At 44.3% G+C, this 15,000-nt stretch overlaps 1 protein-coding gene across 2 annotated transcripts in view; it reads right to left on the bottom strand.

The window, feature by feature from the left end:
• The window catches only part of LOC124007728 (sushi, von Willebrand factor type A, EGF and pentraxin domain-containing protein 1-like), a 214,113-nt gene that overhangs the window by 108,670 nt on the left and 90,443 nt on the right, over positions 1-15,000 (bottom strand). For both annotated transcript variants that reach the window (XM_046318456.1, XM_046318455.1), the window contains exons 4-6: positions 6,552-6,710; positions 2,129-2,308; positions 1-40 (exon numbers count right to left, since the gene is read on the bottom strand). The exon at positions 1-40 is cut by the window's left edge and continues 140 nt beyond it. In XM_046318456.1, coding sequence (XP_046174412.1) covers positions 1-40; positions 2,129-2,308; positions 6,552-6,710 — 379 coding nt within the window. The remainder of the gene's footprint in view (positions 41-2,128; positions 2,309-6,551; positions 6,711-15,000) is intronic.

Below are 15,000 nucleotides of genomic sequence, written 5' to 3' on the forward strand. Positions count from 1 at the left end.
TGTCCGTGCTCGGGCGGTGATAGGGCGGGACAGGAGCGCACTGTTGTTTAAACAGAGAAACACAGAGGAAATCCTAGATACCGGTCGGTCTAACCGCAATGACACATGTACAGTATGAGAGAGAGAGAGAGAGAGAGAGAGAGAGAGAGAGAGAGAGAGAGAGAGAGAGAGAGAGAGAGAGAGAGAGAGAGAGAGAGAGAGAGAGAGAGAGAGAGAGAGAGAGAGAAACCAAGTAGCAGAGATGGAAGGAGATAAAACGTTGATCCTGCAGGGCTGGTCCGTGTCAGCCTGAGGTCTAGAAGAGTGTGTTTAGTGTGTTGGTTTTCAGCACCACTGAGACACAGGCTTTTAGGAGACCCCCTCCCTGATGCCTTAACTGGCTGGGAGGTCCCGCACTGGAACTCATGCAGACACAGAGAGGCAGACAGACAGAGAGACAGACGTCCAGGCACACATATGCGCGCACAGGAAGGCACACAGGCAGTGAGCCAAGCACACACACACACACACACACACACACACACACACACACACACACACACACACACACACACACACACACACACACACACACACACACACACACACACACACACACACACACACACACACACACACACACACACACACACACACACACGCATGATCTCAATCCTCAGAGGATACGTAGACACGCCAGCCAGACAGTCTCCATACTAACTCTACACACCATGCCCGAACTTAACAAGCCCTCTTACTGACTATATACCATGTGTGTGTGTGTGTGTGTGTGTGTGTGTGTGTGTGTGTGTGTGTGTGTGTGTGTGTGTGTGTGTGTGTGTGTGTGTGTGTGTGTGTGTGTGTGTGTGTGTGCGTGCGTGCTTGTTTTGTATACAGTATGTTCGTGTGTGTTTTGTGTACAGTATGTACGTGTGTTTTGTGTACAGTATGTACATGTGTTTTGTGTACAGTATGTGCATGTGTTTTTGTGTACAGTATGTGCATGTGTTTTTGTGTACAGTATGTGCATGTGTTTTTGTGTACAGTATGTGCGTGTGTGTTTTGTGTACAGTATGTCTGTGTGTTTTGTGTACAGTATGTGCTTGTGTTTTGTGTACAGTATGTGCGTGTGTTTTGTGTACAGTATGTGCGTGTGTTTTGTGTACAGTATGTGCGTGTGTTTTGTGTACAGTATGTGCTTGTGTGTTTTGTGTACAGTATGTACGTGTGTTTTGTGTACAGTATGTACGTGTGTTTTGTGTACAGTATGTGCGTGTTTTTGTGTACAGTATGTGCGTGTGTTTTGTGTACAGTATGTGCTTGTGTGTTTTGTGTACAGTATGTGCATGTGTTTTTGTGTACAGTATGTGCATGTGTTTTTGTGTACAGTATGTGCATGTGTTTTTGTGTACAGTATGTGCGTGTGTGTTTTGTGTACAGTATGTCTGTGTGTTTTGTGTACAGTATGTGCGTGTGTTTTGTGTACAGTATGTGCGTGTGTTTTGTGTACAGTATGTGCGTGTGTTTTGTGTACAGTATGTGCGTGTGTGTGTCTCCCTGATAGGCCGATGTAACTCACAAATGTTTAAGAATGTGTTGAAACATCAGAAGGGTTAGAGGGACCCTTAGAGAGGTTAAGGTTAGGGTTAGAAGGACCATTAGAGAGATTAAGGTTAGGGTTAAATGGACCATTAGAGAGGTTAAGGTTATGGTTAGAGGGACCATTACATTTACATTTAAGTCATTTAGCAGACGCTCTTATCCAGAGCGACTTACAAATTGGATTAGAGAGGTTAAGGTTAGGGTTAACTGGACCATTAGAGAGGTTAAGGTTAGGGTTAGAGGGACCATTAGAGAGGTTAAGGTTAGGGTTAGAGGGACCATTAGAGAGGTTAAGGTTTGGGTTAGAGGGACCATTAGAGAGGTTAAGGTTAGGGTTAAAGGGACCATTAGAGGGGTTAAGGTGTGTGTGTGTGTGTGTGTGTGTGTGTGTGTGTGTGTGTGTGTGTGTGTGTGTGTGTGTGTGTGTGTGTGTGTGTGTGTGTGTGTGTGTGTGTGTGTGTGTGTGTGTGTGTGTGTGTGTGTGTGTGTGTGTGTGTGTGTGTGTGTGTGTGTGTGTGTGTGTGTGTGTGTTCTACCACTCTCTCACCTCTGCAGCTGGGCGGAGAGCCTGACCATGTCCCGTCTGGCTGGCACAGTCTGATGTCGCTTCCCTGCAGGTCGTAGCCAGGATGGCATCGTACCCCGCAGGCAGCATTGAACTGGTTATTACACACGTTCTGGATGAAGAAACCATTCTCTGGAGGAGACAGCTCAGGGCAGTACACCACTGGGGATGGGGAGAGAGATGGATGGAAGGAAGGAGAGAGAGACAGGGAGAGAGATGGATGGAAGGAAGGAGAGAGAGACGGGGAGAGAGATGGATGGAAGGAAGGAGAGAGAGACGGGGAGAGAGATGGATGGAAGGAGAGAGAGACGGAGAGATATGGATGGAAGGAGAGAGAGACGGGGAGAGAGATGGATGGAAGGAAGGAGAAAGAGACAGGGAGAGAGATGGATGGAAGGAAGGAGAGAGAGACGGGGAGAGAGATGGATGGAAGGAGAGAGAGACGGAGAGAGATGGATGGAGGGAGAGAGAGACGGGGAGAGAGATGGATGGAAGGAGAGATGGATGGAAGGAGAGATGGATGGAAGGAGAGATGGATGGAAGGAGAGAGAGACGGGGAGAGATGGATGGAAGGAAGGAGAGAGACGGGGAGAGAGATGGATGGAAGGAGAGGAGAGGAGAGAGATGGATGGAAGGAGAGAGAGACGGGGAGAGAGATGGATGGAAGGAGAGAGAGACGGAGAGAGATGGATGGAAGGAGAGAGAGACGGGGAGAGAGATGGATGGAAGGAGAGAGAGATGGATGGAAGGAAGGAGAGAGATGGATGGAAGGAGAGAGAGACGGGGAGAGAGATGGATGGAAGGAAGGAGAGAGAGACGGGGAGAGAGATGGATGGAAGGAGAGAGAGACAGAGAGAGATGGATGGAAGGAGAGAGAGACGGGGAGAGAGATGGATGGAAGGAGAGAGAGATGGATGGAAGGAGAGAGATGGATGGAAGGAGAGAGAGACGGGGAGAGAGATGGATGGAAGGAAGGAGAGAGAGACGGAGAGAGAGATGGGATGGAAGGAAGGAGAGAGAGACGGGGAGAGAGATGGATGGAAGGAAGGAGAGAGAGACGGGGAGAGAGATGGATGGAAGGAAGGAGAGAGAGAGAGACGGGGACAGAGATGGATGGAAGGAAGGAGAGAGACAGGGAGAGATGGATGGAAGGAGAGAGAGACGGGGAGAAAGATGGATGGAAGGAGAGAGAGACGGGGAGAGATGGATGGAAGGAGAGAGAGACGGGGAGAGAGATGGATGGAAGGAGAGAGAGACGGAGAGAGATGGATGGAAGGAGAGAGAGACGGGGAGAGAGATAGATGGAAGGAGAGAGAGATGGGGAGAGAGATGGATGGAAGGAGAGAGAGACGGAGAGAGATGGATGGAAGGAGATAGAGAGGGAGGGAGGGAGAGATGGATGGAAGGAGACAGAGATGGGGAGAGAGATGGAAGGAGAGAGAGATGGGGAGAGAGATGGATAGAAGGAGAGAGAGACGGGGAGAGAGATGGAGGGAAGGAGAGAGAGATGGATGGAAGGAGAGAGATGGATGGACGGAGAGAGAGACGGGGAGAGAGATGGATGGAAGGAGAGAGAGATGGGGAGAGAGATGGATAGAAGGAGAGAGAGACGGGGAGAGAGATGGATGGAAGGAGAGAGAGATGGAGAGAGAGATGGATGGAAGGAGAGAGAGATGGGGAGAGAGATGGATGGAAGGAGAGAGACGGGGAGAGAGATGGAGGGAAGGAGAGAGAGAGGGAGGGAGAGGAGAAACATGAAAAAGACTCCGATTTCCTCTATTTCATGCAAAAGCCCAAATGAATGAACACGCACACTCAGTTAATATACTGCATGAACACGCACACTCAGTTAATATACTGCATGAACATGCACACTCAGTTAATATACTGCATGAACATGCACACTCAGTTAATATACTGCATGAACATGCACACTCAGTTAATATACTGCATGAACATGCACACTCAGTTAATATACTGCATGAACATGCACACTCAGTTAATATACTGCATGAACACGCACACTCAGTTAATATACTGCATGAACATGCACACTCAGTTAATATACTGCATGAACATGCACACTCAGTTATTATACTGCATGAACATGCACACTCAGTTAATATACTGCATGAACACGCACACTCAGTTAATATACTGCATGAACATGCACACTCAGTTAATATACTGCATGAACACGCACACTCAGTTATTATACTGCATGAACATGCACACTCAGTTAATATACTGCATGAACACGCACACTCAGTTAATATACTGCATGAACACGCACACTCAGTTATTATACTGCATGAACATGCACACTCAGTTATTATACTGCATGAACATGCACACTCAGTTAATATACTGCATGAACACGAACACTCAGTTATTATATTGCATGAACACGCACACTCAGTTATTATACTGCATGAACACGCACACTCAGTTATTATACTGCATGAACACGCACACTCAGTTAATATACTGCATGAACACAAACACTCAGTTATTATATTGCATGAACACGCACACTCAGTTATTATACTGCATGAACATGCACACTCAGTTAATATACTGCATGAACACGCACACTCAGTTAATATACTGCATGAACACGCACACTCAGTTAATATACTGCATGAACACGCACACTCAGTTATTATACTGCATGAACATGCACACTCAGTTATTATACTGCATGAACATGCACACTCAGTTAATATACTGCATGAACACGCACACTCAGTTAATATACTGCATGAACACGCACACTCAGTTATTATACTGCATGAACATGCACACTCAGTTATTATACTGCATGAACATGCACACTCAGTTATTATACTGCATGAACATGCACACTCAGTTATTATACTGCATGAACATGCACACTCAGTTATTATACTGCATGAACATGCACACTCAGTTATTATACTGCATGAACATGCACACTCAGTTATTATACTGCATGAACACGCACACTCAGTTATTATACTGCATGAACATGCACACTCAGTTATTATACTGCATGAACACGCACACTCAGTTATTATACTGCATGAACACGAACACTCAGTTATTATACTGCATGAACACGCACACTCAGTTATTATACTGCATGAACATGCACACTCAGTTATTATACTGCATGAACATGCACACTCAGTTAATATACTGCATGAACACGCACACTCAGTTATTATACTGCATGAACACGCACACTCAGTCATGTTTGTCATTTATTATCATGTCTTGTCCCTGTGCTCCCCATGCTATTCTGCCCTCTGCTGGTCTTATTTGAACACGTTCACACTGCTCCCAGCTGTTCCTATTCCCCTAATCATCATTTAGTCTTCCCACACCTGTTCCCGATCCTTTCCCCTGATTAGAGTCCCTATTTATTCCTTTGTGATCCGTTCCTGTCCCGTCGGTTCCTTGTTTTGTATTCACCATGTTATTGTGTTTCGCCCTGTCCTGTCGTGTTTTTGCCTTCATCAGATGCTGCGTGTGAGCAGGTGGCTCTAACATGCACACTCAGTCTGTGGCCGCTTCTCTATTATTCCCCTCTACAGACTAGAGGATTTTTGTTATTCCCTGTTTGGATTTAAATAAACTCTGTTTCTGTTAAGTCGCTTTTGGGTCCTCTTTCACCTGCATGACACACTCAGTTATTATACTGCACGAACATGCACACTCAGTTATTATACTGCATGAACACGCACACTCAGTTATTATACTGCACATGCACACTCAGTTATTATACTGCACATGCACACACACACGCAAACACACACACACACACATTTGTTTTACTATGCTTGTGGAGACCCAACTATTGTTTCCCATTCAAAATACTATTTTCCCTGACCCCTACCTGACCCTAACTCCTAAAACCTAACCCAAAACCTAACACTTAAACCTAAATCTAACCCTAAACTTACCCCCTAACGCTAAGATAGCCTTTTTCCTTTTGGGGAGCGGGAAAATGTCCCCACTTGTCCAAATGTTCCTTGTTTCACTATCCTTGTGAAGCCTTCTGGTTACCACAAGGAGAGTAAAATAAAAGACACACACACACATACAGCCCTCAAGCCTTGGTATTGAGGCTGATCCCTGCGGCAGATGCTTGGTTGTGGTGAAGCCTAAGGGCTTTGGGAACATTAACTCCCTAGGGAGTTCTGCAGGTTTCCCAGATGCAGATTAAAGGGCAATTCCACTACTTTTTAATAATGAATATGAGGTTGAAAAGTGGTGGAATTGGACTTCTGGTTTAAAAGGTTATTTCAAGCATTCTCCATTCAGTATGCTTTTTAGTCCAGGGCTCGGCCTAGCTGGTGTCTGGGACAACGGCCCTAAGTGTCTGACTTTGGAAGTGTAGCGTGGACAGTCTGGAGCCTCATACCTTCACAGGTCTTCCCCTGGGGCCTGTAGCCCTGCTTGCAGACACAGTCGCTGCGTGAGGTGCTGCTGGGCTGGGAGGTGTGGTGCTGGTCAGGGCAGGGCAGGCAGGTACCCAGGCCTCCAGGTGTACCCTGTGGCTTGTAGGTGCCAGGCGGGCACGCTGTACAGAGGACGCAGACACTCAGTGTTAGCCTCAACACGGATGACACTTAGCCTAGAAATGTAGTTAGTTGCCAGGGTTGGGGTTAACTCCATTTCAATTCCAGTCCCACTGAAATTCCAATTCCAATTCTCTTCAATGCTTCCATGCTTTTGAATTAGGAACATTTGGAATTGGAGATGGAATTTGGTTACTTTCTGAATTGACTGGGATTGAACAGGAATTGACCCCAACCCTGTTAGTTGCATGGAAAGGAAGGACCGGTACAGACAGTATACACACACAAATGCAAAAACATGTCCATGGCCATGAGCAAATTCTGAAACCACGGAGGTGGATAATCCTTCTATTAACTTGGCAATTATGCTTTGTGTTAAAAGCACCTGAGACTGATCAGGAAGCTAGGGGTCAGGACGCTAGGGGTCATGAATTTAGGGGTCAGGAAGCTGTCTGGCTGTAGAGCTACCGAGCTTGTTTTCAAACATTCCTCCATCGACTAAATCAGGGCTTCCCAATTCCCGTCCTGGAGGGCTGAAACACGTCTGGGTTTTTGTGTTATAGAGACCTTGTGTTAGTAGTCAATTTGCACTCACCTGGTGTCCAGTTGTGTTATAGAGACCAGTTGTGTTATAGACATCTTAATCAGTCCCTGGTTAGAAAGAGAGAATCATGAAAACCAGAAGTTGTTTTAGGCCAGTCATCCAAGACCAGGTCCTGTGTTATAGACCAGTTGTGTTATAGAGACCAGTTGTGTTATAGAGACCAGTTGTGTTATAGAGACCAGTTGTGTTATAGAGACCAGTTGTGTTATAGACTAGTTGTGTTATCCCGTTGGACCACCCAGTTGTGTTATAGAGACCAGTAGAATTGTATGCACACATGACTTGTGTTAAGTGACGCTTTGGATTGTGTTATAGAGACCAGTTGTGCTAAATTGTGCATATATTATATTATTATATATAATATGGCAGCCCTGCACTATATGATCCTCACAGAAGAAGATGGCCGTCTCAATTGTGTTATATCTTAGTTGTGTTATAGAGACCAGTTGTGTTATAGACCAGTTGTGTTATATAGACCAGTTGTGTTATAGACCAACAGTACGGAAGGTCAGAAAATCGCTATCTCCAACTCACTATAATGGATAGGCTATACTCAATCAGAACTGTTTGTCAAACCACAGTGCGTGAATTTTGACCAAATTTGAAGTTGGCAATATAAGAAGTACACAGTTGTGAAGGGAGCTGTACCATCTAGCTCCAGGCCATGTATGGGTGAAGGACAGAAAACACTGTGGTAGCTTGTCGAGACCAGAACACACAGAGCAGTGTCCTAGAGGATGCATAGTGTTGATCTGACTAATCAGTATTTAGATCTAATTTACTACCCAACGCTAAGCTGGAGGTGGTAATTTTCTGTGTTGTCTTAGTGCCAAGCTGTAGTCTGGAGAGGGGCCTCTAACTCTCTCTCTCTCTCTCTCTCTCTCTCTCTCTCTCTCTCTCTCTCTCTCTCTCTCTCTCTCTCTCTCTCTCTCTCTCTCTCTCTCTCTCTCTCTCTCTCTCTCTCTCTCTCTCTCTCTCTCTCTCTCCTACATGCCCTAGTGCTTGACAGGGGCCAGGCATTGGATCCGGATGCTCTGTGCCAACACACACTCATTCCCCACCTAAACACACAGGGTCGGCCAAGCAGCGTTAACCGCCACTCGACCAGTAGCCTGGCACAGCCTGGAATAGCCTCCTCCCTCTCACCCACATCAAATACACACCAGCTATGTGTAGACTGTACTGCATGTGTGTGTGTGTGTGTGTGTGTGTGTGTGTGTGTGTGTGTGTGTGTGTGTGTGTGTGTGTGTGTGTGTGTGTGTGTGTGTGTGTGTGTGTGTGTGTGTGTGTGTGTGTGTGTGTGTGTGTGTGTGTGTGTGTGTGTGTGTGTGTGTGTGTGTGTGTTTGATCTGATGACTTAAGTAGCCCATACATTCTCATCCACCTTCAGCCTCATAAGCAAGCAGCAGAACCTGAAGGGTAAATGTCTGAATGTATTTGAGGCCCCTGGATCCCCTTTTACAGCCTCCACTTATAGTTGACAGGAAACACAGTTATTTATGAACGAATAATATTTCACTTATTGTGAAACAGTAGAAATACTGTTTTAAAGTTTAATTTTAATTCCTGGTTTGGAAACTTGGTCGGCTGGTTTAAGTAGACACGGGTGTTAGTAACAGACCTAATCTCATATCCATAAAGTGTCTCAATGTGTGCTGAACTAGGATCTGTTTGGCTTTTCAGATTATAATGAATAGACAGAGGTGACCTGATCCTAGATCAGCACACCTACTCTGAGACACTTTCTGAATACAAACCTGGAAGTCAGTTTTCTCTACATGGGTAGAGTTCCGAGGGGCCAGACCAGGCTCTCGTTGAAACACACACTGTGTACCGGGAGTGAGAGAGAAAGAAAGAAGGAGGGATGGAGAGAATGAGAGAAGGGAAAGAGAAAGGTAAACGAATACATCTTAAAACGGCAAAACGAAAGACGGTGTTGGAAAGAAAACGTTGTGAATTTCCTAAAGGTGTACCAGACGCACTGTGATAGATTAAATATGCTCAGAAATAACTGACCTGAGCCAAGAAGACCAACTGAGAGTCGATTAGAGACTGGAAAAGACTGATGGAACCCCTGAAAGTGAAGAGCAAGCACATCTGCTTCAGCCCCCAATGACCCACAAAGAGACTGATATCCATCTTTTAGTGACAAGTCCATTGACCCCTGACTCCTATGGATACCCTCCATTTGGTCAGGAAGTAGGCCGTCAAGGGACCAGTCCAGATTATCTGTGAATTGGAGAGAGTGCGCCCAGGACCCGGTTAAAATACCTCACAGAGGTACGGGCCTTCAACCCTACATGTGTGCTTTTAAACTCTTACTATTCCATGGTTAGAATGGTAACAATATCTACAGAAAGAGGAAAGACAATATAGGTTTTACATCTAAATCCAATGAAAATGTGTGTGAGATATCAACCCTCTAAACATACAGGGGCATGGTGTAGGCCTAAGATGTCAGGAGAATGGCAGGAGGGCTGCAGGAGGATGGCAGGAGGATATCAGGTGGATGGCAGGAGGATGTCAGGAGGATGGCAGGAGGATATCAGGAGGATGGCAGGAGGGCTGCAGGAGGATATCAGAAGGATGGCAGGAGGATGTCAGGAGGATGGCAGGAGGATATCAGGAGGATGGCAGGAGGGCTGCAGGAGGATATCAGGAGGATGGCAGGAGGATGGCAGGAGGGCGACAGATAGCCTAGCAGTTAAAAGCGTTGGGCCAGCAACTGAAAGGTTGCTGCTTTGAATCCCCCCAAATCTGTTGATGTACCCTTGAGCAAGGCACTTAACCATAATTGCTCCTCTAAGTCTGCTAAATGACAAAAATGTGAATGTAATGATTAACATGTGCATCACTTTCAACTAAACAACGTATAGTACCAGACAGATTCAGCGCCATCATTTCTTGCTCAAAAAATGATGAAGTAAGCCATTTAGTCTAGCTCGTGAACTAACCGTAAGAGCCAAAGAAGTCACTCAAGAAGCAAAAGAAGTCTAGAAATCTTCTCTGGAGACCATGGGGAGCCTGTAATCCATTTGTGGGATCTCAAACAGACAAACGGAAACCCTGAAAGTGAATCCAGAAGAATACCCAGCACATCTCCGCATCTCAGTCCCCAATAAGTGACAGATTTGCTGAGTCTAACAAATTCCCCCCTTAGCGAAAAGGCCACCAGCGTTTTCCTATAGTCTGTGTCTCTATCTTCCCATGTGGGGACCAACTGGGGAATGTACAAGTCATTGCTATTCTGTTGGATGTCTGAAAATAACCTTAGTTATCTTTAAGTCTTGATCAAATGTACAATACAAACATATGTTAAACTTAACATCTACTGTTGCACAGGCGCAAACCCTGTGGTCTTTCTTTAAAAAATGGGGGTTTTGTGTTTCCAGATACAATGCATTCGGAAAGTATTCAGACCCCTTCCCCTTTCTCCACATTGTGTTACACTATAGCCTTGTTCTAAAATTGATTCAATTATTGTTTCCCCTCATCAATCTACACACAATGCCCCATAACAACAAAGTGAAAACAGGTTTTTACATATTCTTTTGTATAAAAAAAATAAAAAAACGGAAATACCTTATTTGCCTGTAACACAAGACTAACAATTGAGACAGATCAAGTCAAACATAAATCTGAACGCTCCAACTCTGGACCGCAGCCACACCACTTGTGGCAAGACCAAGGGCTCTTGTTGTGGTTCCGTTGGATTGGTTTTAAATCCCTGTGTTTTTAACAAAGTTTTTTTTTTTTACATTCACATGCAAGGACACTTTCAATTCTTAACATGACTTCACGTTTAAGACCTCAATCTGCCGCTGCAAATGTGCAGCCAACCAGAGGGGAAACAGTCAAGTGTACATTCACAAAGAACAAGGCACTGTACAGATGTAGGATCTTAATTTGATCACTCTTTTGATGCTGAACATTTTTTCTGCACGGCAGGAAACACAAACTTGTAGTGTATTCATGTTTTAAAAAGGCTTAAAAGAAAATTGTATTTTCACTTGAGAACTTGATACTTGATTTGCCCTAACATTTTCTGTTGCGGCAGGATTTGTTTTCCTGCTGTAGCAAACTGGCTTAAATTAACAACTTATTGTACACACCTCAATGTGACATATTGTCTCTAGATCGGCAGAATAGTTCATACCAAATGGAAAGTCAACTGATACAGTGGACAAGTTAAGTTTGAGTATACAGCACTACTTCCTAGTGTTGTGTCCTTCCTAGTGATATGACATGCTATTCTATAAAATAATTTTTCCGTAATTAATATTACCTGATTGAGCTAATCATGTAGAGAGTCGGGCACCACAAAATAATATTAATAGAGCTGCTATCTTCCGAATAAACTCTTAAAGTTTAGTAATATTTTACATCAATAGCAGTCAATATTAATCGTCATCATAATTCAGTCTCATCTGAAAGTTGTAAATTCTTGGTTATCTGCACGAACCCTGGCTAAAAATTTGAATCAGCAATACAAAATTGGGTTTAATTATTTATTTACTAAATACCTAACTAATCACACAGAATTACACATACACATAATTAAATCATAACTTGATTACAAATTACGTCATAAAGGAAAACGTCCCTAGAGGGCGGAACAGATATGACAGCTGGTTACACAAAAGAAAAGGGACTGGGTTTGAGTGAAAGAGCGGGAAGACTGAGGAACAAAGGGCGAAGCTGTGCTATATTAAATACAGTATCTTATGCATTCTAAATTACCGCCCATTTGGAAAAGGAAAATGCAATAAATATTTACTCTGAGCTCCGCTTCGGTAGGTTGGTGGTAGATGGAAGGCCGTGTTGCCCAACCGAGTCCTTTGAAGAATGTCTCTGCTGTTAAATTGGATACGTTGTAGTAATGTCGTTGTGTGGTAGACGGAATACTCTGTCTGTTCCTTTCTAACCTGCGTTTGCAGCTGCGGTTGCTAACTCAACGGCTAGGAGGTATCACTTCTGTAGTGAATAAGAGTTCAAAGTTCATACCATTTGCAACCAAAGCTCACGCTGATGTTGGCTTCGTTCTGTAGTTATTATCTGAACCATTCTGACATCGGACCATCGTCCTCACATCCTCGGAACAGGAGGTTATATTGTCGTCAAGGGCTTATATAGGAAGGGAGAGGAGGGCGTGTTTGAAAAGATTTATAGCCCATGTTCCTTCACAGGGGCGGACCACTGATTGAAAACTTATGAAAACCCAAATCTCACATTTTAGAAGCTAAAATCAAATTTCATCCCATCACAAATAATTTCATATTCAAACATTTAAATTGAACAACAATTCCATGTGAATCCGATAACTCTGATGTGTAGACTTTCCACTGTAGGGTTTATGTCATCTTATCATTGATGAGAATGTCTCAGATGACAACCGAACTGACATCATATTCACTAAGTACCACAGCATATGTTCAATTGGTCGGATTACCAGAATATAGTTAATTTCCCCCCACCTTCTGATGTTCCCAGAATCTCTATGTTAACCAAGGGTTTTGCAAAAGTAACCTCAGTAGGGTAGAGAGAGGAAAAGGGGGGAAGAGGTATTTATGACTGTCATAAACCTACCTCCCAGGCCAACCTCATGACACTAGGATCATACAGTAGGTCATAGGTCAATGCAGTGATCCTAGTGAAGACACAAAAGGACCACACCTGCACACACAGACACTTCAAGCCCCCATCACTGGCCCCTCAGTCATTTTCTCAATCATCAACAGTGACACCTGTGACCTTTCGTGACAGGTTGCATTGACAACAGCACACACGCCCACCACTCCAAAATCAAACAAAGGCCTTGTGAAATTCCAAGGGTTTAGCTAAAGATAATGACTCAAGCATGACATCATTTTTATATTCAATAGCTCCCTATGTGTTTATGCTAGAGACTCACTGTTTCTGCATTGGCAGCAGCTCAATCCTCTCTTTCCGCCGATATAAAGTTTGCACCTATTCCTGGAGCTTGTTGAAAGTGGTGTTTTCTACACATGAGAGGATCCGGACAAGAAAGTTGTCACAAAATCGTCCGTAAAACCCTAGCATCTGCCAAGTCCCCAACAACCGGATTTCCTGGTTTTCAGGGGAAATGGAAAGAGAGCCTGTGATGCAACTTCCTCTTTTGAACGTTAACAAGGTGACACTCCATTTGAACTGCTCCTCCACATTTACTGGATTGGTTGAACAGTGCAGAAGAGAACCTCCCCCAACATTCTTTTCTTCTCGTCAAGACCAGTATGTAGAGGACCTAGTTTGAGGTGTTTCTTTTACGCCTGCTACGTTAGATAAGTAAAACCTGAACAGTTTAAGCTAGCGTCTCTCACAAACAAAACAGTGTCATATGTTTTGCTCTACAACATCCACAAGCAGTCGTCTGAACTTTCAGACACCCAAGTCCTAATTTCGAAAATGTGTTCTCACAAAACCGACTGTCCAGACCGAACCGTTTGAGTTACAAACTAATAAGTCACCAACATCGACAGGTAAACACTCACTCACTTGTTTTGCTCTATGACCTACACAAGCGCAGGTCGAAGGTAACCCTGTAAGAATGGCACAAAAGTTAATAAGGTGTAAAAAGTGCCATAAACAATGTAATTAAACATGACAAAAAAAAACTTGCAAATCCATGAGTTCTCTTATATCTCCAATATATAGGAAAAACACTTCAAAACCCTATTCCTCTTGAAACATTTTTGTTTTGTTTTGTTTTGTGAATTGGAAATGTCTAGGAGCAACAACGACTTAGCCGCGAAGTGGTAGGCCACACAAGCTCACAGAACAGGACCTCTGAGTGTTGAAGCGGGTAGCATGTAAAAATTGTCTGTCCTTAGTTGCAACACTTACTACCGAGTTCCAAACTGCCTCTGGAAGCAACGTCAGCACAAGAACTGTTAGTCGGGAGCTTCATGAAATGGGTTTCCATGGCCGAGCAACAGCACACAAGCCTAATATCACCAGGCGCAATGCAAGGCGTCGGCTGGAGTGGTGTAAAGCTCACTGCCTTTGGACTCTGGAGCAGTAGAAACGCTTTCTCTGGAGTGATGAATCACACTTCACCATCTGGTAGTCTGATGGATGAATCTGGGTTTGGCGAATGCCAGGAGAACACTACCTGCACAAATGCATAGTGTCAACTGTAAAGTTTGGTGGAGGAGGAATACTTCTCTGGGGCTGTTTTTCATGGTTCGGGATAGGCCCCTTAGTTTCATGGTTCGTGCTAGGCCCCTTTCCTATTTCAGCATGACAATGCCCCTATGCACAAAGCGAGGTCCATACATAAATAGTTTGTAGAGATCAGTGGGAAAGAACTTGACTGGCCTGCGCAGAGCCCTGACCTCAACCCCATCAAACACCTTTCGGATGAATTGGAACACCTACTGCGAGCTAAAAATCAGTGCCCGACCTCACTAATGCTCTTGTGTCTGAATGTAAGGAAGCAGGTCCCCGCTGCAATGTTCCAACATCTAGTGGAAAGCCTTCCCAGTAGAGTGGAGGTTGTTATAACAGCAAAGGGGAGACCAACTCCATATTATTGCCCATGATTTTGGAATGAGATGTTCGACGATCAGGTGTCCACATACTTTTGGTCATTAATGTATATGTATATTTTTATACCTACAGGAGTCCTAACGTTCAAAATCAAATAGCTAAAAGATCCAAGATATGACTAT

Source organism: Oncorhynchus gorbuscha, linkage group LG21 (genome assembly GCF_021184085.1).
Source record: "Oncorhynchus gorbuscha isolate QuinsamMale2020 ecotype Even-year linkage group LG21, OgorEven_v1.0, whole genome shotgun sequence".
Taxonomy (NCBI): Eukaryota; Metazoa; Chordata; class Actinopteri; order Salmoniformes; family Salmonidae; genus Oncorhynchus; species Oncorhynchus gorbuscha.